The following is a 26921-nucleotide window of genomic DNA, read 5'->3' as shown; positions in this document are numbered from 1 at the left end:
GTCTCGGTGAAGCAGAGAAGGTTGCAGTCCTGAATGTCCCTCTGGAACCTGACTCTTGCCCTGAGGTCATCGAGTTTGTTATCCAGCGACTGGACATTGGCGAGCAGGACACTTGGTAAGGGAGCGCGGTGTGCACGTGCCCTCAGCCTGTTCCTGACGCCAGCTCGTTTCCCTCGAGGACGCCGGTACGGGTCGCGTCCTTTGTTCCTCCTCAGGATCTCGCTTGGCCAGGATGGGTCCGGGTTCAAAAACGGCGAAAGGTTAGTGCATTGTGCACCAATAGAAATAAGAGTGGCCCTGTCGTATGTAAGAATGGCCATCTTACAAAAAGAAACCGGTGTTTATAGTTAACAATACGAAAAAATAACAAAAGAAGACAAAGTTTGGTCGGAGCAGTCGTGACGGCAGCCGATCTCACCGGCGCCATCTTAGTTCTGAGCATCTTAGCAACACAAGTCTTCCTGTTTCTTGTGTTTCATGTTTCCTGTTGTAATTATTAGCACCTGTGACTTGTTTAACCTGATTAGCACGTTATATATAGTCTTGTGTTTGCTCCAATTGTTTATCCAGTGTAAACTTTTTAGATGGTTTCCATATTGAAGTCTGTTTTCAGGTATTTCTCTTTTTTATCTCATTTCCTTTGCTCTTGTGGGTTGGATTTTTTTTTTTTTTTTTTTTTACTTTTCTCAACTTTTCCCAAAAGTACCTCATACAACTAAAACATCTGCATTAAAAGCCAAAATAATATGTCATCCCTCCAATGTTACATATCATCGATCTATCATAGATCTGACGTTCAATGGCAGCCCTTCTGCAATGTCATTAGACCCACAAACAAAACTGATGTTGTAAACTTGAAGTTCTGTTTTTTTCTGTCCACTTAAGGCGAGACACTGCAGGTGAATAGGGTAAAAAAAATAACTAATAGTTATCACCTTACTTACCTAGTTGATTGATTGCACTGATAATTGCAAACATGTTTTGTATTGCAAGCTTTCTAAAATGTTAGGTTTAAATATGCAAATTTGTACAGTGAATATGGTGCAAGCATTTAGCAAGCAGCTGAAGAACTCTACATGGCAGTGAAATGGGTTCCTACACTTCAATACTCTCACGTCATGCAGCAGTATGACTCACCATATGGGATCTGGCTGAGAAAATATGTGGCATTTATCTTGTTGTAACTGGACAAAATGTGATTTCAGAGCTTTATAAACAAAATGTATCGGGACACATTAACAGAAGACTTTTGCAAAATAACAAGAGAAAGTCTGCTTTGCTTCTCTTCTCAGACCATCACAACCTTTCAGAAATAGCTGAAGACACCACTCTTCCATGAACAAAATTCCATAACCAGAGCACTTCCTATAAATTACACTTTCTTTAGCACCTCCTTTCTGTCTGCATCTTTATGGTCTACTCTTTTATGGAAACTTTGTATTGTGGTTCTGCTAATATTAATAGCTCCTTTAAATTGCTGGTTTTAAATTCTTCTAATTTGTAAGCTACTTTGAATAAAAGCATTTGTTAAATGATCAAGTCAATCATTTAATCAGGCAGATTTGTTGATGTACGTATATCCTCGCCAGTTCATTTTGGTTTTTACCATGGCCGTTATTAGGAAAACATCAGTTCCTCCAGTAGAAATATTAATTTCTTCCATAAATTCCACAGAGAACTTTCCCCAACTATTTTTCTGTCCATCCAACATGTGGGTGTATACGAGATCCCCAAAGAATGGTTTATGGGTCAGTGGTTTCAGACAGGATATTAAGACAGCGTTGTACTATGAAGACTATATTTCCTTTTCTTGTCTGTTAATGATACGTAACATCAGGGAGCAAAAGAGGGTGGTTATGGTGGAATATTGACAAACAGTGAAAAACTTCACCCTTCCCCACAAAAATAAAAACTGGTGTTAAAAGATGAGCAGAGCATTCAAAGAGATACCAGCATATTTCAAGAGAGGACTTTCATATCAGGATTCAACAAAGGTAAAAAAAGGTCAAACTTAGAGCAAGGAAGAAGAGGGTAAATCCTCTTTCATTGTTGTTTAGTCTTGTTTTGTAGTCCATGCTGGTCCCTATGTAGGTCAGTTGAAATCAGACTGTTTTGGCCCCTGACAGAGCAATGCTTTCTGCTTGATGTAATAGCACTAGTCTGTCTCACTACCCACAATGCACAGCCATGATATCACTCTCCAAGTTATATACTCATCCGATCGAGGTCAAACTGCCTTAAAAGGCCCTAGACGCACGTATGCAGCTGTTACATTCAACAGCTTGAAATATTACGTTTTTTTTTTCCATCTTTCTCTCCTTTTATTGTCTCAGGAGTTTGAAAATATATATATTCTTTTTTATTATTCCTGCATGCAGACATCCTTATTGTCAAGCCAAGTTAGCAATTGAGTCAAAACGAGACTTTTGAGACAATTATTAATATAAAAAAAAAAAACAAGGGCGACAAAATATTTCTACATGTTTTATTTGGAATAAATACCTTGAAGCATGACAAGAAAAAAAATATTTATGTATGACAAGACATAATAGGTATTTACATTACTTGTTTGTGCACAGCCAGATGGATGTATACATGGTATACAAGCCCATGCAGCACATTGAAATCTTTTGCTGTACAAAAGGGCAAAAGAAAAATATGCATTAAAGTAATACAGAAACCATCTTTTAGATGGACGATATGGTCACTCTGAAGAACCTTGATCATCAACGTAACATGTTTAGCGTATTACAGGGATTTTCACTTACTGTGTACAAAGAATGACTTGCCACCAAAGCACAGGGCTCGACACTGTACAACCTTGTGCCACCAGTTCTTAAAATTCATTGTAATAGTAAATAATAACTTAAAATGGCAACTGTACCAGACAGGGCATGATTATAGCAGCTGCGCCTCTGGCTCAGTGGTTGGTAGAGGAGAGGAGATAAACAGCATTACAACAAATTAAAAAAGGGTTCTGGTTGAAAGCTGGATGAGGAGGGAATGTGTTTGGCAGTACAGAACATGGCTTAAAGCAGGAAATATGCTGGCCAGAAAAGATAAAAAATTAGGTCTGCTGAGCTAAATAACAGTGACTTTAAGGAGAGAATTTAGAGACAGATATACGGCTAACATGCTAACACACACGTACTGATAAAACACAGGCTAATACATCGGCAAAGACTTAAACATTTCCATGATCTGTACTATGTCAAAATGGCCCCTCTGAGTTGCCCGCATGTCATATTGCAGTGATAAAGGTGGATCGCTGCATTGCACGAAGGGCCATGTGGTAAGTAGTTAGAAGACTTCCAGTTGCATTACTACACAGATTACTTCATTTATTTGCATGACGTGAAGCATTGGGAACCGGCTTCCTCGCTCTATTTGTGAAAAAATGCTAATATTTAAGCCTGTTTGTTGACGCAGAAAATATGCTGATAGAAATGTAGCCTGTGCTTCCTCTCAGTCCTTAAGCATTGTGAAGAAAATGGAAAAACTAATAAACCAACCAAATTTTTTACCTCTATTACAAATACTCCAGTCTCATTCTTAGATCTTAATTTTTGGTTGATAATGAATCACTCCCCATTTAATTTTCTCCACAGCTCTGAGTTTTGAAGAAAAGAGGGTATCAAAGGGTAGATTGCAGCCAGTTTCATGCAGTACAAGGGCATTTGTGAGCTAGTTTATTATATACCCTGTGGAATGTTTCTGTTAACCCAGATGGACTATATCAGTATTTAGTTTGGCCTCCACCACACACATTCATTAATGGCCATTTCAAACATCAATTGCTAACACAAATAGAGATGTTTACACTGATGTCTGTAGGAAAAAAAAAATCATCCATTCAGTTAAAAGCAATGGATTTGTGCAGTTTAGGCTTAATAATTACACTGTTGTTTTGGACTTGGATGGCAATGTCCAAAGTGTTCTCATTAGTAATCACAGGTATTCGTATAGTGTGGTTCTATCACATACATTTTCATATGCTTGCAAAGACATGTACATTATTGACATATTAACAGCATCTAAAATATAAACATTTTACATACAAATGATTTATAGGCATACAAATGTTTAAAAATCCTTTTAGATTTATAGAATATTGAATATATTGATTTTACTGCATTTCATTAATTAAATTAATATGTTCTTTGTCATGCTTTTTCACTTAATTTAACATTACAGTAAAATTAATGACAAAAGTCTATAAAATGGTATAATGTGGTAAAAATGACCTGTTGCATTGATGAGAAGTGGTTAGCTTTAGAGTAGAGGTGGGATTAGATTATAATAACTATAAAAATATATTTCTAATATAAAAAAAATAATTATATAAAGAATTAAAGAAAATCTTGTTTTAAATGCAGAACATACTTCAATACGTTTATGCTTTAGGTGCTGTCAATACATTTATATTGTATATATTCAAACATACAAAAATGTACATGTACCCGTTACTTATAAATACCTACAAATTTGAATGGCATCAGGCATGATTTTGAATTTGGTCTCATCTGGATGATTTACAGGTGATGGATTGGTTAGAATCAGAGGTAGAGTACTATCTGCATTTGTGTTCAAGCCTGTTTATCTCACAACCTCAGTTGTCTGTCTTTTATCAGTAATTTGTTTCCACAGCTGTCCATTTTTCCCCATTGTCAGGCAGATGACAAAACATAAACTTTGAACTAGAACATATAGTCTTTTTTCTTTCTCTGCTGAATATGCAATTTGACAAAATAGAAGGTTCATGTAGAGAAGTATTAAATGGAGGGACGGATTATTTACAAGGGGCTAATGAACAGAAGTCCAGCTCCTGTGGCTTCTTTTTGTCTGCACACTTCTCCCTGGGAAGCAGCTTTCCCACATTTGTAACGCAGCGAATCAGGCGCCGTTTGAAGCACTTCCCACAGGTCTTGGAGCAGGGGGACCAGTCGCCCACCTCCCACATGGGGCAAGGGTCTCCACAAGCCTGAATAGCACTGGGCTTTTGGGCAGGCTCACAGTCCATTCCAGGCCCACCATCTCCCCCGAGACACTGCACCATCCTCCTCTGGAGTCCATTACCGCAAGTAACCGAGCACACGTCCCACCCAGCCGCCACCCACTTTCCTGGTTTTGGTGCAATATCTTTGACATACGATGATGAGATTGTGTCCTTAAGAAGATCCGCTTCTTTTCCACCTTTACTGATTCCGCCCTCTTCCCTAAGAACACTGTTTTCAGCACGTGCCTTTTCTTCTTTCTTTTGCACCTTGGCCTCTTTGCTCTCCCGTGGTAAGTAGAAAGAATAGCGGATACGTGGAGGTGTCATCTGACCTACAGATAGCACTTCAATAACCAGGGTTTCTCCCAGAGGCTTCACAGCCTGAAGAGTTTCTGAGGAGCCAACTGTTCCACTGTAGCGGAGCAGACTCCCTTTCACAAGAATATCCTTCTCCATGGCGGAAACCACATAGTTTCCATTCAGCAGGTACTTGCCCTGGCTGTTCTTGACGGCAAGATAGTTGTCATCACTCACGATGCCCTTGTAGCCACGCTGCCTGATGTCGACGTTAGAGGCTCCCACAGGAAGCATGACCACAAAATTGTAACCATGCCTGAGAAGAGAAAGGTCACATTAGAATGATTTTGGGATATTCGTTTCTTTCTTAGTACGTCAGTTGACCAATCCAAAAAGAAATACTAAGAATGTGAGTTTGTGACTGCATATCCAAAAATAATGGCAAGAAATTTCTGATTCACAAAAAATTACTCCGTTCTTTTTAGTGAAACAAAAACATACAGAAAGGCAGTGTAGTACAATTAACAAACAATTCACGCTTATGAACCAATTATTTAGTAAATCAAAATCATTCTCAAACACTTACCTGTATATTTTAGATTTATAAGTATAAAGGACATCATAACCAAAACAACAACAAAAAAAAATACTGTAAATAATCAAAACAGAACAGAATCAAATAAAATCAGGAAATCTGTACTGATACCCAGGCTTACCAAAACATGAGGTTAATAATCAATGCATGAATTATTTTAAGATTATTTGTGTGACCTAACTTCACTCACATTGGCTTGGTGAAAAGGCCTGAGACCTTCTTGCAGTTCTTACTATCTCCTCCACAGACACCACACTTGTCAAACTTCTTGTTGGATCCCAGTTTTCCATCACAGCCTGCCTTGATGCATTTGCCTTGGACACAGACTGATGAGGAGTCAGGAGAACATGGTGTACCATCAACAACCTATAAAAAGCAGAGAAAAAAATATTTACATGTCAAGTCACCTTACTTATATAGCGCTTTTTACAATGCAAATTGTGTCAAAGCACTGCACAATATCAAAAAAGGAAAATAAAGTGTCGTGCACATGCCAGCAATCTTGTGCTAAGCATAATTGTAGCATTTTATGGTGACCAAAAAAAATTGAAGGGCAATTCCTGTACAACCATTTATTTTATTTTTGTGTAATGATGATTTAAATACATAAATTACATTTCTTTTTATTTGTAATTAAAAATGTACATTAAATAAATTCCTTTAATGGTTCCCATTGCTCAGTTTTAGAGCAGCTTTGCACAACAGGCTGATTTCCAACTATAACAATACGTGTGGGGGTGCATTGAAACAAATGAGTCTACTATTAAGCTATTTCTGCCCCTATTCTGTTTCTCATTTGTTTTGGATGAGCTACACCTTCAAATTAGAAATGTGGCTTACTCAATTAATGTAGTCTAGTCTTTGGTATTGTATAATTATTTCTTATTTTTTTTGCCTTTGGCACAACATGTCTTTAGCAGATGAGAGTTCATTCTGTCTCTTTAAGAGTTCAAGCCCTGAATAGTTTCTTCAGTGTCAAATCCCGGTCTCATAAACATACCTCTAGCCTTGACGTAACTGTTGCATCTGTACAGTTTCGCTCTGCGCAACAGTATCTCACAAAGATAGGCCCATTCACCTTCCTTATCTTTCCTCTCACTCAACTCTGCCTGTAGTTAAATCTGACGTAAGTGTAAAGCAGCCACCAAACAGCAGGTATGCTCACCAGTCCTTTCTCCTTTTACATGCCTATAGTAATATATGGTTTTAATTTAATGATACTTTTCCTTTCAATAAATGCTCAGATGAAGGTTTAATAACTCATAACTGTTCTGATATTGCATGCAGCCTTTCATGTACCAAACTATTGTAAATATATTTTATGGTGTTAAGGTGTGTTAAGGTCACTTTATGTTAAGTGAGACACCCAGTTATATTCCCCGCGTCCCCCGTGAAGTCCTCAAGCTTCATAATTTCCTGTGAGAGAATTCATGTGAACCTTAGTTTATATATGTATTATTAACTAATATAGTAAGCTATAACCGACATGATTAACCAGTAGAAATTTGACATTGCTTTGCTACAAGGTCACTTATTGTTTGCATGTGCTTTTAAGCATTGTGGTTTAAAACAAATGATTTTAAGCCAGTAAAATGCAATCAGCAGCAAAAGAGAAGTCATTTCACTATAGGCACACAGAGACTGTTTCTGAGTGCTGTCAGAGAAGCGTACACACGTGAAGACGGTGCTCATAGAGCACGGGAGTATTGAACAGAGTTATTTTTGCTGCTGTATAGGCCTTGAAAGGTTCAATACACACTCATTTGTATGTGACAAAATAGCCGTCTTTGCAAGTATCCTTGCAAACACAGTAATTTAAATCTTAGGTGAAAGCAAACAGCTGAGAAAGAAAACACGTGTAACAGTATTGGATCTAGGCAGCTATTAAAGTGACAGCAGTCTAATATCCCTGCTATCTGTCGTTCAAGTTAATCAAACAACAGAAGAAAAGTCCTTATGGCGGCCCCCGGTGGAGCCGACGGAGGGAGGAGCCATGGTGGAGAACAGGCTGACGACTCCAGGGAGCCAACCGACGGCGGCGGAGCAGGTGGAGACCGAGGCGGCGACTGAGAGCCGAAGAGCCAGGGTGACGCCGAAGATCCGGAGGTCCAAAGCGGAGCAGATGGCTTCGGCAACCAAGGCGCAGGCGGAGATCCAGATGGCCGCGGCGGAGCCGGAGCGACAGAGGACTGAGGTGGAGCAGTAGGGAAGGAGGAGCCCAACGGAGCCGAAGGGACGAGGCGCAGCCAAAGGAGTGTAGTCCCGAGGTGAAGGTAGGGGGACGACTGACCAAGGCGGAGCCGGAGGAACGAGGGAGCCCGGTGGAGCTGGTGGACAGACGGGATCCGGTGGAGACGAGGGAGCTGGAAGACATGGTGGGGCCGCTGGGTCGCAGGACTTAGGCGGAGTCTGGGCCTCGGAGGCTGAAGGCGGAGTCGAGGGAACCTCCAGACTCAACGCCCATGAAGCTGGAGCTGGGCAGACCGACAGCGAACCCACACCGCAGATGGTGGGCTGAGGGTGAGCAGTGGGGCTGACAGGATCCAGCCGAATGGGGAATGAGGATAGGGAAAGACCGATCAGAGGAGGTGGGAGAGGGAGGTTGGATGGGATTTCTTGCCAAAGTGAGCTGATGATGGACACACTTGTATTTCTGTATACCAGTCTATTAAATCCTCTAGATCCTGTTCTGACTCACCCTCAGCGGTGGTGGAATGGGTGGGGCTTTCCTTAGCCCCCGCAATCTCCACAGTAAAGTCCACTGTCGCTTGCGCTGTCGGCTCACGCACCTGGTCAGACTCATGAGGCTCATGCTCCGGGGCGATCGTCTGCTCTGTCGCTCCTGATGGCAATGGCTTGATGACCGCGGCAGGCTCTGGCTCTCTGTCTGCGGTGGGCTCTGGCAGGTCCGTGTCGCGAATTGGTGTTAGTCGGAAGGGCTCTGGGTTGTCGGCACTCACATGGGATGACCCTGGGCTGGAATCCACTTCCCCCAGGGTGGATGCTGATCCAGCGATTCACAGCGCGCAGTTGATGTAATTTTTCAGCATCCAGCACGGATCAGCTTGGGGCATAAGGAAGCGGATCTCCTCATCCAGCCCGCACCAAAATCCCTCCATTAGGGTGAGGTCATCACATGTGTCGAGATGGCAATAGTCCACAAACTCTAAAACATACTCCTCCAGGTCTCGTCCGTCTTGGAACAGGAAAATGGTCACCCCTGAAGCGCTGACACTCGGGGCGACATTGATGGAAGCTAATCCAAGCTTCATTGCTGTTTCGGTCCGTGATTCTGTTACGTATAATCCAGGTAGGAAGACACGACAAGGCAGGCAGGAATATCAAAACAATATACTTTACTTTCAAAGACGTAGAAGGGTGTAACATATACAATCACGGACAAAAACTGAACAGAAAAGATGACTTAAATAGTGCAGCTGACGAGGGATGAACAGGTGATGGGTGTTAACTAATCAAGACTAATGCGCAAATGAATCCTAAACCGAACAGGAACAAAACTAAATAAGGAAACACAGAAAAAGGCAGATAAAACAGAAAAAGATAAAACTAAAGTCTGATATTCTAACAATAACATTGCCATAAAATAAAATTACTCCTATCATGATCTAATATTTTGGTCATATAATTTTGGTCATACCACCCCTACTAGTTATAATATATATGCCCTGTTATTTTATAATATTTTTTTTATTTTAACTTATATTGTTCACTGCATAAACTGATGAAATTGATATTAAAATTTATATATATATTTTTGATGCCTTAAACCCAAACTTCATGTTATATTGTTTTTGTTTTTTTTATTGTTTTTTTAGCATGTTAATTGCTCACCTTGGGTGCAAGAACAAGGAAGTAGCCTGTTCCATTTGCCCTGCAGATCAGCTTGCATGTATCTTTAGCCGAAACACCAGAATATTTGGGCACCCACACAACAGAAGGGGTGAGCCGGTTAGTGTTCAGGCTAAACCCATTGTAAGCTTCACACTGCTCCTCACGGTAGCTCTTGCCTAAAGAGACAATGAAGCAGATATATGTGTCACACATTCTTGAAATTCTTATTTTCAAGAATGCCATATGCAATGTGGAAAAGCATAAATTATAACAAATAATAAAATGATCCTAGTTTACTTTACTTTTGTTTACACTAATGCTGATTTTGTGTAGATAGAAAACATTTAAACCTGTATCAGGGCATGGGGAGAGGTTGCAGGACCGGTATTTGACCCTCACTCCCTGGCAGTATTTGCCGCCATTGACTGGCACAGGGTTGTCACACTCTCTCTTTGACAGCTGCACACCACCTCCACAAGTTCTGGAGCAGGTACCAAATGGTCCCCATTTACCCCATCTGCCATCCACCTAATACAGAAGAAACAGGAAGGGGGAGTTGTCACAACTCAATTGACCTTTGAACATTGAACAAACTTTGACAACAAGCTCTATTTCTACTAAATCCCAAATGACTTGGCCACCAAGAACACGTTCACGGGTCATGTGCAAGATCGCTAAGCAACAGGGCAAATAAATCAGTAACAGGTCAAGTGCAGTACGTTTAACAGGCTGACATCGGTATGTCAAATCTTTGTTGTGGTCACATGACATCTTTTACACTGCAGTGAGAGTTTTTAAAATGTGTTCAATGTGTTCATTCAACAAAAGGTCTACAATTCTAAATTCTGCAAGTGAGCATGATTAAAACAGCAGTGACATTTGTATATTTAGTGTCCATCCATCCATCCATCCATCCAAGTATTTGGGGTTACTGTAGATGTGTGAAGGTACCTTATTTTTAGGGATCTCCTGTTTGTCCATGCATGTGCCCCTCATGCAGAGTTGACCGTCCCCGCAGCTGGTTCCGTCTGCCCATGGAAAGTGTCTTGTCTGGCACACCAGTTGCCCGCGGGTCTTTCCTGTGCACCACAAGCGCTGACATGGTGCCTGCATGAACGGGCACGGCTTTGAGCCGGCACCGAAGGCAAGCTCACACTGCCGCTCCAAACCATACGATGCACCTGGGAGCACATCTGGAAGAGCTAACGGTTTCTGAGGTTGATCCAGCAGACAATCGCCTGCAAAGATGTCAAATAATAAGAGAATGTTACACACAGTTTTATGAAATTGTATTTATAACACTTTAGAGACTTTTGTTTACACTCAATTTACGTGTAATTCTTTATTAAAATATTCAATAAGTATGGGTTATTGCAGTACGAAACTAAAGTTTGACTAGATTACTGGAGTGTGGGCATGATATATTTGCTTTAGATTTTTGTTTATCAGAGATGTAAGTGTATATATACATGTCTTCGTCTACAGAGGGCAAATATCAGCCCTGAGAGGGGTTCTGAATCCCCCAGTGACCCCACTGTAAACCTTCACAGAAACACTCCAGTCAAACAGTTACGTCACTCGCCACACTGTTTCAACAAAAATTTTGATCTGCAAACTGTAACGTAGGCTGGCCTTGGGATGTCTATTTCTTTGAAGACAACTTTTCAGAAAGCACCAACACTGAGATGTTAAACCCAGACTCACCCATCGCTCTACTAGCCCTGAGCACACTCATATACACTACAATTCAAAAGGGATCAGTTTTGTTTGTTTTTGAAAGTAGTCTCTTATGCCCTCCAAGGCTGCATTACAGTAAAAACAGTAATACTGTGAAATATTATTACAACTTAAAATAACTGTTTTCTATTTTCATATATTTTAAAATGTAATTTATTGCTGTGATCAAAGATGACTTTTCACCAGCAGCTACTTCAGTCTTCAGTGTCACATGATCCTTCAGAATTCATTTTGATATACTAATTTGGCGCTCAAGAATAACTTCTTATCGACGTTAAAAACAGCTATGCAGCATAATATTTTTTTTGAAACTGTGATCCATTTTTTCTGAATTCTTTGATTAATATAAATTTCAAAAGAACAGCATTTATTAGAATTTTATTTACTGTATGTATGTCAAACATTATAAATGTATTTACTCTCATTCATTTAATGCATCATTGCTGATTCAATGTATTATTTTCTTTTAGAAGAAAATTCAATCCTTTTTACAGAGTACAAACAGCCAAGCTGCTCCAACCCTCACATTAAAATGTAACTTCATTCTACACTAATGCAATCAATAAATTCTTTATTGCGCATTATTTTGTTTTCTAGAACTTAAAATAGAAAATAAATGTTTTTAAACTAAACACACTACACTTTGATCTAAACATATTTAAAGGCAAATTTCAGCATAGATTAATCATTTGTCAAAAAATAGTGTTATATGGCATTATGCAACAACAGTCTCATCCCAACTCGTCACATAATTGAAGCTTGGTCAGGACCATTTTGGCTTCGCTTCTTGACGCTCAAGGTACCCCTTTAGCGTCACTTTTCGACGTGAAGGGTCCTCCGTTGTTTTAAATAGGAAACCCTTAGCGTAAATATGCGACGCGATACTGAGAATTTTATCGTCATAATTAAATAATATATTGGATAATAACATTGCCATTATTGCATATATGTAGGGGTGTGATTTTTCAATGTAAACAGTCAAAACAGTTTTATTTATATTACATTATTTACACATTTATGAGCACATAACCCAACCCCTGCCCCTAAACCTACCATCTGTCAATAAAACACAAGATATAGCAGGCAGATACAACTACCGTTGTAATTTATTTAAAAAGTATTAATATTCCAAGTCTTCCGAGGCAAAACAATTGATTTGTGAGAGGAACAGACGCGATCGCCGTCTCCGTCAGCTGTAAAGACTTCCTGTGTGCTGCTGCAGTCTGTGCATGAATTCAAAAAATGCCGCCAGAAGAAGCCTTACGTGAGCTTTGGTTGTGAAATGCCATTGGCTCTTGCATGTCTCGTGATTGATTGCGTTATGCTGTTGTGAAAGGCTATTGGCTCGTGTGTCTCGTGACCAACTGCGTCATGCTACGGGATGGGAGTATCTTTTTGAATGAGATGTGAGCGATGTTCACACCTGCCTCATTTAGTTTGGTTGAATCGCACTAGAGTTCGTTTTCCCTTAGTGCGGTTCATTTGGGCAGGTGAGAAAGCAGCAATCGCACTCGGGTGCGCACCAAAAGCGGACCAAACAAGTGTACCGAGACCTCCTTGAAGAGGTGGTCTCGGCACGCTTTCAAACGAACCCTGGAGCGGTTCGTTTGTGATGAGAACGCGATCCGACCTCAAACAGACCCAATTGCAAAAAGAAATGCGCATTTTTGGACTAAACCAGCTGCCGTAGTCAGCTGAGCTGTGCATTATGGGATGAGGAAGTGTTTGTTGACAGTTTGCAGTTTAGCATGGCAGGTCGCGGACAATCTTGGGGTTTTGACGAGGTGCGGAGCCTCAAAATAGCAGTGTGCTGTCTGCTGCATTTTAGTCCTGTCTTTGTTTACTTCCGGGAGCACTGTTGAAATTTTCCCGCACGCTCTTTCTGACCAATTGAAAAGAAGTTTAGGGAATGCAAGACAGATCTAGCCAACAAGTGAAGCGGATGTTGTCACGTGACTGCATTTTGGTTCGTTTCAACTGGTTCGGACCAGAGCAGAACAGTGTGGTGTGAAAAGGAACCAAAACGGCTCAAAATAGCTACAATGTATAATTCTTTGCCTTTGGTCCGGACCAAATGAACCGAACTACAGATGTGACAGCACCCTAAGTGTAGGTCTATAGGAAATGCACAGTATCGCTTTTTTTTTTACTTACCATGTCCACTGTCCAGGTAGTCAGTGATAATGGCAGCACTGCATGGTGACCAGGGACTGGTGCGGTTGATCCGGATCAGAGTGGGAGACATCATGTGATTGTCCTGCAGCTTGCCAAACACTTCCTCACATGCCTTAACATTATCGTGTGGCATATTGAAGACATGTCCTGTAGCGATCAAGGAGTAAAGGAGAGGAGAAAAATGCAGTGTGTGTCAGCACTTTACACTGATGCAAATTAACCATCTCTAGAAATTATCCAAATGTAAATTTAGATTTTTGCCTTTTAAATCACCAATCATTCCAATACAATTTTCCTGTCAGCAGTCAGACCACAGCTATGCTGAGTCACTTCTACAATACCTCCAACATCTCCCCACATTTCCTCCCTGGCCTTGAGAGGAAACTTTTGCAAACCCGCCTATGAGGTTTCCTACATGGAAACAAGCCACTTCAATAGAGCTTATCTTTCCTCAGCTGCTCCACTGAGCTAATCTAAACTGAATGAACATCATCTCTGGGACAATGTTGTGGAGATCCTCCAAAAGATTTGGGATGCTGCAATTACTGGTTCTAGACCCACATTTTGAGTAGGGTTAGCAAGCATTCAGTTAGGAGATTTCAGCACCTCCAAATATAATAAATGATAATGCAATAGGCGGTAACACTTTATTTCAATAGTCCACTTTAGACATTCTACTAACAGTAAGTAACTTTGCAATTAAATGTCAACTAGCAGTCATTAGAGTATTAGTAGACTGTCTGGGATTCTGAAGCACGCTACAAACTACTACAGCAAGCACTAGTCATATATTTGAATGTTGAGCATCGAGCTCATTGGCTACCAATACAGGAGAGAACCAATCAGCTGTGCCATGTGATGATGTCATTAGGTCAGATTGAGTTAGACCTATCGGACTGCACCATCTAGAGCAGGCGTAGGCAAGCTAAACAGGAGCTAAATTCTACAGAACAGCGGCACTCATAGGACGACGTTGCCTACCCCTGATGTAGAGTTTCATGCCAGAACTCTGTATTTTTAATGAAGTTCTAGACCACGTCATTAAGAACTTGGTCCTTTGTTTGCATAATTTTACCGTGGATTCGTTTACAAACAAGGCATGATTCAGTATGGGATTTTCAGAAAGACTGAAACTAAAAGATAATGATGTGCTGATTTCACAAGTGCGAGTAACTGTTTTCATTACGTGGTCACTATTGCTTTGTCTGTTATTACAGATCGTTTGATATGTACTGAGTATTTATGTACTGAGTTTTTCACCTAAATCAAAGCAGCGTACATCTATGAGAAATGTATGATGTCAAATACACAAGTGTTAGCCAATCATAGCAGTGGGCGAGTCTTACGAGTCTACAATCCACCACGCCTATTCAAGTGTTCCGATGAGGGAGGTTAAAAACAGGACAGAAAATCGATTACTTCTAAATGATTATGTTTTTTGATGTAAAAATCTTGATAAAATTATAAGTGGACCTCAGAGAACAGTACAAAATAAAAACCCAAAGGCAGTTCATGGCCCCTTAAAGTTTATTACAAGATATTAACATATTTTAAAAACAGGGGCATACTGCTAGTCAGTCAAATCTTGACCCCCTGAAAAGAGACAGGAATTATGGATAATGCAATTTTTTAACAGAAGATTAACTAGTTACTATATATTTTTTTTATTGAATCTTGCTGATTTGTGGCTTATACAGAAGCATACATCATTGTTTAACAATCTTGTAGCTCATGGTACTATAGGTCTCTCTTGAAAGGTTTACATTTTGTCATTAAAAATCAATTTCTCAATGGAGAAAATGAATGTGATTTTAATTGCCAGAACCCTACAGTTGTGCTTTATACATCTGTTTACACTTACCAAGCTCATGGGCAGTAGTGAAGGCAGATGGCAACCCATCATCTTCAATCACAGAACAACTTCTCTTGGGATCACACATGGTGCCAACATCTGCCATACCCAGTGTGTCACATGTTGAGGCTCCACACAGATCCTAGATCCGTAGAACATAAACAAATTGTGGTCATCATTCTTTTCTAAATTTATAACATTCTAGATGGGGATTTGTGTAACACTTTATTTTAAGGAACAATTCTCACTATTAACTAGTAGTTTATTAGCATGCATCTTAATCGCATATTGACAGTTTATTAGTACTTATTAGGCACATATTAATACCTTATTCTGCATGACCATATTCTAGATCCCGTAACCCAATACCTTAACTTAACAACTACTATTAATAAGCTGCAAATTTGGAGTTTCAGCGAAAACTCTAGTTAATAGTGAATGTGTTTCCTAATCTAAAGTGTTGCCATGATTGGTTTTGTAATTACAAGACAATGTTAGTACAAATTATTATAATTATTTTTATTTTTTCATATTTAACCCATAAAAAGGCAAGTGTAATTTAAATTCGTAACTTTTTTTATAAAAATTTACATTTTAAACGCACTGAAGTGTTTATACTACACTTCAGTGCGTATCTAAAACTAAAATATTTAGATTAAATTAACCACTGAATATTTTGCTATTATTTAAATTGGTGATGCTGCTGGGCAAATCAACCAATGCATATTGTTTCAATCACTGGATATAAATCCTGGTGTAAAGTTATATATTAATAATAATAATAATAACAATAAAAAATGGACAACACAAATAAGTCAGTAAACTTAACTGAAGAATTACACTAGCACTGAGTGAGAAACAGTGAGTGAAAAATAGGAAATAGGTAGCTAGAAGAATGTGCTTTTAATTGACATGGAAATATTTCACATTCCCAAAATAGCTCTAATTACTATTGGTATAAAATACAGTATCTCAGTCCAAAAGAATTTCCGACTGACCTATATTGTGTTACTACTTTTTAAAATGGATTTGCTCAAAATATCTGTTGCGCCTTACTGAATCAACATCATAATAGCAGGTTTGCTGGTCAACCTTGTCCCATGGTGCAACACCCTATACCAATTCCCAAAAAAGGACTAACTTTGACGTAACCTTAGCATTAAACATAGAGTTTCTCTCTGGCCACAACACACTTAAAGGGAACAGAAGCTTCACCACATTTAGGAGAAACAGTATAACTCATTTAACACACAAAAACACATTGTGCTCTCAGAACCCCAAAGGCTCTGACATGTTTGACTACATAAATCACAATGTCTAGGATGAAGCTCCAAGTCAGTGTGACATGTTACTCGTACATAACCATCAAAAAGGTTTTTAGTAAACACCCATGCGTACTAGGACACAGTGTTTCATCTGGTATTCTTATATTTTACTTCTCTAATTCTCTCTGCATTTCTTAATGTTATGTGAATCCAGCTGCTAACTCCCAAGAATCATCATGGGGCTAATCATAAAGTCTCCCTAGTCTTTTTAGACCTTTTGATGAAGGATACCTTGACATTCACCACATCCAAGTGCTTCCATGTAGTCAGCATATCAACATATTGGTCGGGAGTGTATTCTTAAGACATAATTTTGTGCGGATAACAATTGCAATAATATTTTTTCCCAAGACAAAATAAATTGTTAATGAAACAAACACAAGTCTGTAAAAAAGTCATCCACCAGTAAATTCTGTTTAGTTTAGTTTAGTTAGGCAAAATGTGACTCACTCTGAGACCTGACTCTACACTCACAGGAAGAAAACACAGCAACATTGCCAAATTTTCGAAATGTAGGCTTTTATTAAATGAAGGCAACATGATCTCTTCCCACAAATGCATGTAGCAGGAAAGGTGTGAGCTCTCTTTCTAAATAACTCTAGTCATCACTGCCTTAACACCAGCTGCTTATAGCACAAGAGTTTTTAACTTTACATTAGTGCTCATTACAAACGTACACAAACAAATCTAGAAGCAGATGGCTTGCTGATTGTATTACTAAAGAACATGGACCATTGTGGTTGTTCACAGCTATGGTGTTTAGGTTGTTACTTTGGTCATATGTAGTCCAGAAACTTCTAAACGTCTAGACTACTATCCAGAAACTATTACAAACATTCATGGACAATTTCATGAACAGTTCCTTTTTGGCCCAAACTCTGCATCTTATTCATACATCAACAGCAGTTCAGCTGTGAGGATAATAGTTTAATTTATTATTAGAATTTGGAAGTTCTTAAATCAAATGAAAATGACATTGAAATAACATGATTTTCTTCCCAGGTTTTGTTTAGTGGAAACATTAGAAATAAGAAACACTGTAGACCCGGACCCTGTCCTGACAAACTTGTACTTATGTGACCGGGATTTAAAATGTTATGCATTGTTGGATGGAATAGGAAGAAAAAAATCAGATGCGATTGATGTTTTTGTTTTTTTTCTATGTAATATATTTAGCAACTATTTAAGATGTTATCTGATCAATTTATTACTCCATTGTACCCAGTGAATTCATTTTACAATTTTCCACATTTATTCACTCCCTTCCCCCAGAGTTCAGACTCCAAATGTCTGATGACATGCTTGGGTTATAAAATAAGGTATGGGCCTTTTGGATTGTAGCCATCTGCCTGTGCCAGGTGGAGGAAACTGAATCAGACCATTTCAGGTTCTGGTTTAGCTAATGGTCCTGTGCACCGATAATGTTAGATAAGCAATGAGAGCAGACTTCCAAGTCATTTCAGTTAACTTATCTATCAATTGTTTTTTATCCAATCTCCATGTTTGGGAAGAAAGCTCTTTATCCTCTGCAAAACAGGAGGGGAAACTTGCCCATACTCTCCACAAGCAGCGCTGACCCAATTGGCATCCAACATAGCAAACATACGACTTTCATTATGCCTTTATAAAATCCAAACTGTTCCATATGTGCATTTCTCTCTTTTCCCCTCTCTCACTAACTCTTGCCTTCCTTCGCACTTTCTGTCTATATCGTTGTTGTACTTTCTCTGATAAACTATCTAACACTACCCCTGTGGGGAGGTAGTGGTTATATGGTTGGCCACCCGGGTAGATGTACACTTCCAGCAGAGTGTCTGTGCAAACAAGCACATAATTAAATACAGGCCGCATAGCAATTTACATTGTAGTTCTTCAGTATTTAAAAAAAATGAGATGTTTCTTCTAATGATTGCAACAATCTTTGAGGCATTTAGTTTTTGCAATCTTGTTATTTTATGCTGTTCCAACAAGCGCAATGAGAAAGTTTATTTCGAATTGTACCATGTGACAAACTTCAGAACCACATGAACTGCAAAAAAACAAACTCACATGGCAGTCAACAAGCCCCAAGCTAGTGATCATTTTCAAATCAAATATGTTGTTATATAAAAATAGGAGAAGGCTGTTGGTTACTTTTAGTTTGCCAGCCAAGGAATGTATTGAGAAGGCAGATTGTGCAAATGTGATTTGTTGCTGGTAACTTTAGTTGGAACTAGCATTGATATACAGTATTTTGCAAATAAATGCTATAGACTCGTTGTTGTGTCTGAGATAAACAGATGTGGTTGGGGGTCCTATATTTTAATTATTTTTTTTAAAAGTGAAGTGCTGTAAATGCTTAACTCTTAAAGGATAATTCATAGGCTATCAACTCAAATGCTTCATTATTTATTAGTGCCTCAGATAAAGAACAAATGCCTATGATAATGGCTGTATTTAGAAAATGCCAGTAAACTGCAGATGTGCCTTTCTGTCTCTGTGATGAACAGCTGAGTGAAACTTTTCAACTGGCTTGCTGTTCCCAATTACCTAAATTACATAACACAAGGATCCATTATAAAATACCAGTAATGCTCTACATGGAACGTCAAGTATATGATTATACATATATTTACAACCAAACAAAAGCCCTCAATAGAATGTGCAATTTGCATATTGAATGTACACAAAAAGCTAATTTTACAATATAAAGTAGATTAAATTACATCAGCTTGTTCAACGCCAAAGGAAGCAATATTTTCTGGGTGGCTAACAACGGTAGTTCATTTGATTCTTTGAAGCAGGTTCATTAATTTTTGATACTATGAATTTAATGCTATTACACATGAACACTGTGAACTGTATTTCTTGTGCTGCAGTTGCATGTAGAGCTTTGTAAATTTATCTTGTGTCACTGTTGTAATGGTTACATTTCATGTTGCCATAGCATGACTCTCGGCCTCTCTCTTGCAACAGTGGCCTAGTTACAATTCTTGCTCTGGTTTTTATTAAACATGAACTGTTGCATTTTTGCATGACTGGCCAGCAGTGACTCATTTTGAGACTTTTCTTGTTTCTTGCAACAAATGTACTTATTAAAAAACATATTTGCTGCCATAATATTTAATTGGTGATTAAAAATATGCACAATAATCCACTGCTGGTTTTGATGCCACTACATCATTTGACAGAAAATGAGGTCATTACTGAACAACCTGAATGGAAAGATATGCTGTTTTACTCTCAAGCTGCAGCTGGGATTGGAGCTCTGCAGCAGGTGGGCCTGGACACAGCGAGCACATAGGTTCTCTTCCAGGAACTCAAGCTGCGTCGAAACGCTAGGGGAACGTCTTCAGCGTGACCGCGCTCTGAATCACGTATGTAATCTGTCCAATGGAAGGGCGAGACGTCACGGGCGGGTGACGTAATCAACCAGGAAGCATAAAACCACGTGCGGTGGAACCGGCGTTTGCTTTTTGTCATTCAGCAACCGCTACTCTGTGTGTGTGTCTGTCAATCTGTGTTGTGACTTTTATTTAGTGTTGTTTGTCCCTAAGCACAATCACTTGAAATAAGCTCCACAATGGGCGAGTGTAGATCGCATTACAGTGTAGATCACACTTGGGCGAGTGTAGATCGCATTACAGGCTGTATGTTCCTCCCTGCAAATGTTATATCACTGCTGGGGATGCACACAGTCCGTGTGTGGTCTGCTTGAGTGCAGAGCACGCATAGTCAGCTCTCGAGGGAGGCACTTGGCGATGTGAAAAAAAAGCATGCCAAGCGTGTCTCATTGAGTCCTGCCTTGCAGGTTCTGGTTCTATCAGCCTGATCTTCCTAGGAATGATGCGGGTCTGAGGACCGTCGTTCAATAGGAGGTTTCAACTGAGGCAGTCCTGATGCTATGGCCCAGGACTTATGAGTGCAGGTCCCTGGGGACGAGCGGGTTACACCTCATTTTACGGTGTCCGTCTCCCCCAGTGCCCCCCGGAGACCAGTCTGCCAACCCTGCTAGAGTTCCAGGGTGCAGCTGGCTAAAGCGAGCGCTGCTTTCAGTTATTTCCGCCCCGAAGTGTAGCGGAGCTGAGAAGCTCGCCACCCCCGCAGGGGTCTCTAGAGCTCCTGGTTCGGCCGTCTCCTGCCGGTCCTCCTCTTCAGGGCACCGACTCAGCAGCTCTGAGTACATCAGAGGCCAGTCTCGAGAGACTGGTTCCCTTAGTAGGCCATCTGGCAGCCTGGAAACTACTGCTAAATGTGTCTCAGTGGGTCCTGTGTACTGTAGAGAAAGGCTATCGTATTCAGTCGGCGCTCTGCCGCCGCCTTTCAACGAGGTGATTCCCACCGTTGGTGGGCCCCGAGCAGGCTCTGGTCATGGAACAGGAAGTAGACACACTTTTGAGGAAGGAGGCCATCGAGGTGGTCCCTCCTCATGAAAGAGAGCCCGGGTTCTACAGCCGGTACTTCATTGTTCAGAAGAAGGATGGAGGGTTGCGTCCCTTTTTAGATCTGCGTCAGTTGAACCGCTCAGTCAGCAGACTGAAGTTCAAGATGCTCAAAACTCAAACAGGTAAGTATCTCAGATCAAGTCCGAGGACTGGTTTGTCACATTAGATCTAAAAGACGCATACTTCCACATCTCCATCCTTCCCACTCACAGGAAGTCCCTGAGGTTTGCTTTTGGGGGCAAAGCTTACCAATATCGGGTTCTTCCCGTTGGCCTTGCACTCTCACCCCGCACTTTTACATCAACGATTGGTTGATACTAGCTCAATCGGAGCAGTTGGTGATTTGACATCGAGGTGTCGTTCTCACCGGTTTGGGAGCGGTCATGAGTGGCCACCCTGCCCGCGGTCTGTGGAGTGGTCGCCATCTCAAGAGGATGGCAATGCTGGCCATGCTTCAAGCACTCAAACACTTTCCCCCAGACCTAAGAAACCACCATGGAGAGCAGACATCCTGTCGAGGCAGGGGCTGAGGCCCGGGGTCATCCAGCTCCACTGGGTCTGGATGCTATGGTACAGACTTGTCCGAGACTTCGTCTGTATGCCTTTCCCCCGATTGCTCTGCTCCCGGGAGTTCTGGGGAGAGTGCGCCAGGACGAGGTCAGTCTACTACTGGTAGCACCGTTTTGGCCGGGCCGAGTATGGTTCTCGGACCTAATTTCTCTCCTCGACGGCTCTCCATGGGAGATTCCTGTCAGGAGAGATCTCCTCTCACAGGCGGGCACTATCGTCCACCTTTAGCCACTCGTGGCCTTTTTTCTCTCGCCCTCGTTGTGCTCCTGAGGGACACACACAGGGCAGGGACTTGGAAGTCTGGAGGTGTGGGCATCTCGTTCCCCTAGCGTTTCGACGCAGCTCGAGTTCCTGGAAGGGAACGTCTCAGGTTACGTATGTAACCCTGGTTCCCTGAAGGAACGCTGCGTCTCGAGGCCATATTCCGGCATCCCTGCGAGCGGTTGCTTCATTCCTAGAAGCAAACGGCGGTTCTACCGCACGTGCTTTTATGCTTCCTGGTCGATTACGTCACCCGCCCGTGACGTCTCGCCCTTCCATTGGACAGATTACACACGTGATTCAGAGCGCGGTCACGCTGAAGACGTTGCCCTAGCGTTTTGACGCAGCGTCTCGTTCCCTTCAGGGAACCAGGGTTACATACGTAACCTGAGACGTTTTTTCTCATGCTTTTTTCATGCTTTTCCCTCTCTTCACCACCCTCAGCCTCTCCCTCATTAAATACTAGTAATGGGAAACAGACTGAAAGGGGGTAGGAGGAGAAAGAGGGGTAAAGAAGAGTCAGATCGCTTGCAACTGGGACTGTGGTTAGGGGAAGCTCCCCACGAAACTGGACACTTCCCATTAGTGTATCTCCCATAGTCCTGTATGAAACTCCCTTTACCTCTTTTGTATACATTGGCCTTGCTGACATAAACAGCTTAAAGAAATAGTTCTGTCATCATTTACTCACCCATTTGACTTTTTTCTTCAGCTGAACACAAAAGTGTACTGGTAACACTTTTCCATTAAAGTACAAGGCACTTTAAAACTTCAACAAGGATGCAAAATAACCATAATGTACAATTTATTTTAAGTCATTTAAAGTTATATAATAGTTTCATGAGAGGGCCAGTCCAAAATGTTAGTCCTCGTGAAGTCAAGAACTGGATCAATCTCATTTGTGATCACATTATTAAAAACCTGCTTTGTGAACCTGATCAACCGATTTATTGATGAGATCTGACTCAAAAGAATGTTTCGCTCACAAATCAGTACTTCTCTCTCTCATCAAGTCTCTCAAGAAGGTGAATAACAACTTTTCTTTTTCTTACTCGAAGCTATGTCTTAAGAAGACATGAAAGGCATGAGTCATAAGAGCTACTTTTCATGTCTTTTTGAGCTTTAAAACTGTCCCCATTTATTTTAATTGAATGGAAAACAGCAACTAGCACATAAAAAAATTGTCTGTTTGCTAATATTCCTTTTTAGCTATTTAATACAATAGGTTGCAGTGCATTAAATGAGTAAACAATGTGAATCTACATTTTTATATCCGCAATATATCTTAGTTTACATACAGTTTACTTATCTATCCATTAATTCATCTAACCAATCATCATCCATCCATTCATTCATTTGTCCATCAATTTATATGTGTAATTTCATTCATTTTCTCTCTGTATTATTTATGCAGACTTGCATAATCACACCATACTCAGATTGGAAACATTTATTTTATATAGGTTAGCAGATGTACAAGTCTAGCGCCTCTCCAACTCATCTTGAGTCATCCAAGACCACGGAGAAACCCGACAATCTCTCTCTGTCCGCAGGGAGTAATGAACATAATGAGTGGAAGAATGTAGGGAGTAACTGTGCTCTCTTGCTAAAATGCTTCATAAGTTCCCTTTGGAGCAGAAAGAATAAAACATTTACTCCCCTCAGAATGATTCACTACAGCTGTCATCCAGACTAGGCAGACATGACTGGTCTGGATGTCCAGCTCAGGTCATGTGTAACTGCAGCAGATTACAAGAGGATACAATGGTTGTGCTCATCTGGCAGTTTTGGAGCTGGAAATGTTTTCACACATATGAGTGTTCCTAAAAAACAGCTGACAGCATTCATGGGTGAATCGGTACAAAGCAGGGGTTTATGTGTGAGTAAAATCATAATCTGAGGACTGAATACTAAGCTTTGTGCAGCCATTCCTCAATATTGCCCTGGTCAATGTCACTGACAACCAGCTAATAACAGTACCAAAATAAATTGAAACAACTCACCATTTATTCTGTGGTGAGGTTAAACAAGGCCAGGAAGATGTCAATTTGAAGGAAGTTGATGCTATCAAAACTAATCAACAGAATTATATACAAATTTGGTGACCAGTAAAGCCAGTCAGTCATATCAAAATAGTGTATGGTTTAGTTTAATTTAAGCATTATTCTTCATTCTAGGTTTACTGGAAAACAGTGCCAGTGATTTTTCTGCAAAATAATATTGCATTGTTTCTTGTATGTTTTGCAACACTTTCAAAGTGTTTCAAAGTCCACTGAGTGCTGCTAAAAGTGTGTTCAGTTTTACTCTAAACAGATGAACATGAATCTGGCTGTACCAGGTGGGTCACCGAGCAAGTTTACTACATCAGAAAAGTCATATGGAGCTGGTCATGTGATGCAAATGTTGAATGTTTTAGTTTACAAACCATGCGCTATGGTAAACTTGTAATTTGTAATTTAATTTGTCCCAATAATCATAATGTGTAAAAAGGAATAAAGGTTGTTTGTTCAATGAGCCTATTTAAAAAAATATATATATTACTAGTGCACTATATTCGAAATCAATCAATCAATCAATCAATCAATCATATGGCTTCAGAACTATCCCTTTACCTCCAAATGATCACACTATTTCTGTTTACCTCCAAAAGAATCTTCTCAAACCTGCCAAAACTTCACTTTACTCTACATCTGATCTTGTGAAAATGTTGATTGCACTGTTTAAGCCTGTTTAAATGTTCTACATCCAATCTCAAAACTTTATAATGGCTAATCCTGCTTAAAACACTATCAATTAAAAATAACACTCCAAAAGTTCAATGAGATCAATATGCAAAATATTTTAGCACTCTGCTAAGTATTCTGCATACGTGAGTTGTATCTTTGATGATTCAGAGCACACATTCCTACTTGCAGTGCCGATACAAGACAATAGCTCAAAGGCAGGCCTGACCCATGACCTTAACAACACTAATAAACATGATGGGAAGCCTGTGGCAACTGCAGGTTAACTGGAGAGGCCACTCTTGTTGCAACCTGCCCATTACTCTGTGAGATACAAAACATATTTCAGAGTTTAACCACGCTTTATGTACCAGTGCTCGGATAAAAACTTTTAGGTTAGAGTAAAAGCACATTGAAGAATGTGTTTTTTTGTTTGTTTTTTTTATAAACACAATCAAAACACCATATTTATGCTTATGCAGTTCACCATTGGACTTAAAAGCTGTGATTACAGTGTCATCATAAATCATGTCTAAATTGGTTTGATTATTGGGTAAGTAAATTGCAGCAGCCTGTGTGGTGTTCAATTTTTTTTTTTTTTTCATGTTGCCAGCCATCTTGATATAATTACCAAAGATACATTAGCCGGATCATACTAGGATTCGTTGATTGTAATACTGCCCCCTATTGACGAAAGACGCATTACACATTACCTGTTTTGTGAATAGGATGGCCGTATCCCAATACTCCGCATGCTTGTCGCTGTTTTTGTTCAGCTTCTTCTGCCAGGTGCAGAAATTACGCAGGGTCATCGCCGCGTTCCCGGAAACCTTGGGTCCTTTCTCTTCCTCGTTAATCACCATAAACTTGACAACCACGATGTTGATAGAGTTAAGAATGGTGGGGTGTTTGTAAAGCTTAGCTGCCACTGACATTAAGGTCAGCACGTAGTGCTTGAGGTCATCACCGTGGAATTTGGCCATGGATTCATCGGCCACCACTAATGTCTCTACATAACGCGGAATGGAGACAAATCTCTTCGATCGGTTTTTCAGAACTGACATAGTGACGTTAGTCTTGTGTTGTTCCTTTAGGTGCTTAAACTTCGCCAAAGACTGTGCAACGGTTTGGGTCACACCGCTGTCCACGCCGCATCTTGACGTGGAGTTTCCACTCAGATTGGCGTTAGATCTGCGGCTGATGAGATGCGCATGCACACCGTGCCAGTCGGTGTCGTTCAAAGCCGGCTTGATGAAATATTCCCAGCCATCGTAACCAAATGCGCCCTGCAGCCCCTTGCACAAGCTGAGCGCTGCATAGGAATAGGAATCATAATTCACCTCACCGGCAAAAAAACACCGGCTCAGATCTTTACTGTGCGCGGAATTTTGAGCAGTTGCGTCAGTGTGCGTCCAGAAAGCTGGAGCAATGAAGCTGGAGTCAGACTGCAATTCGAGTACAAAATCTTGTTCAAATGCACTGATTTTGAATACAACTGTTTGCGGCAAAGTGTTGTCTTCAGAACTGACTAAATTGTTCTTGACATGATCCAGTCTGACAGGCACGCACAACTGACTCTGCATTGAATTCACAATTTCCCATTGAACATAGAACACGTTAACAAGAAGAACTGACCTTAGCAACAAAAACATGATTGTGCGCGAGAAAACTTTGATTCAAAAAGCGCAAAATGAGAAAGACTGCGAGATGTGAACGCAAGAATATTCCAGGAAGCGGTTGGACTAAAATGTTGCCTTTGCGCGTCCACAAAGTGTGAAATCCGCCGGTCTGTGATCCATGGCTTTCTTGTACCTGTATACTGAAGCGGCTCTGCTCATCTGTCGCCTTTATGCGCGCGCGGCAATTGTAAACGTCCAGCGCTTGCAATCAGAAGATTTTGGGGAGGTGCTCAAGTGCGCTCATTGGGTATGCCTTTTGTCTTAAGGTTAAGCCAGCAACTTGTGGCTCAGCGCGCAGCGCTCCACGAGCCGGGTTTCCCTCCCACTACATCTACAGCATCCAAACTGTGATTTGAGAGGGCAGCACATGAATGCTTAGCTATGGCTAAGGTACAAAGAGGGTACCTCTGGGGATGTCGTCCTGCTCACAAATAA

The 26921-nt window shown here is 40.6% G+C and overlaps 1 protein-coding gene across 1 annotated transcript; it reads right to left on the bottom strand.

Moving 5' to 3' along the window:
- Positions 1–4665: 4665 nt before the first annotated feature.
- LOC306869818 (A disintegrin and metalloproteinase with thrombospondin motifs 15-like) lies at positions 4666–26647 on the bottom strand. The gene is made up of 8 exons (XM_079416738.1): positions 25521–26647; positions 15514–15646; positions 13632–13799; positions 10692–10978; positions 10091–10268; positions 9741–9916; positions 6079–6254; positions 4666–5609 (listed from the first exon to the last, which is right to left on the bottom strand). The coding sequence occupies exons 1-8, from the start codon at positions 26457–26459 to the stop codon at positions 4790–4792; spliced, it is 2877 nt and encodes a 958-aa protein (XP_079272864.1). The 5' UTR covers positions 26460–26647; the 3' UTR covers positions 4666–4789.
- Positions 26648–26921: the final 274 nt, after the last annotated feature.

This window comes from Barbus barbus, assembly GCF_936440315.1.
Source record: "Barbus barbus genome assembly, chromosome: 5".
Lineage (NCBI taxonomy): Eukaryota > Metazoa > Chordata > Actinopteri > Cypriniformes > Cyprinidae > Barbus > Barbus barbus.
This window is presented reverse-complemented; position numbering and strand designations above follow the sequence as displayed.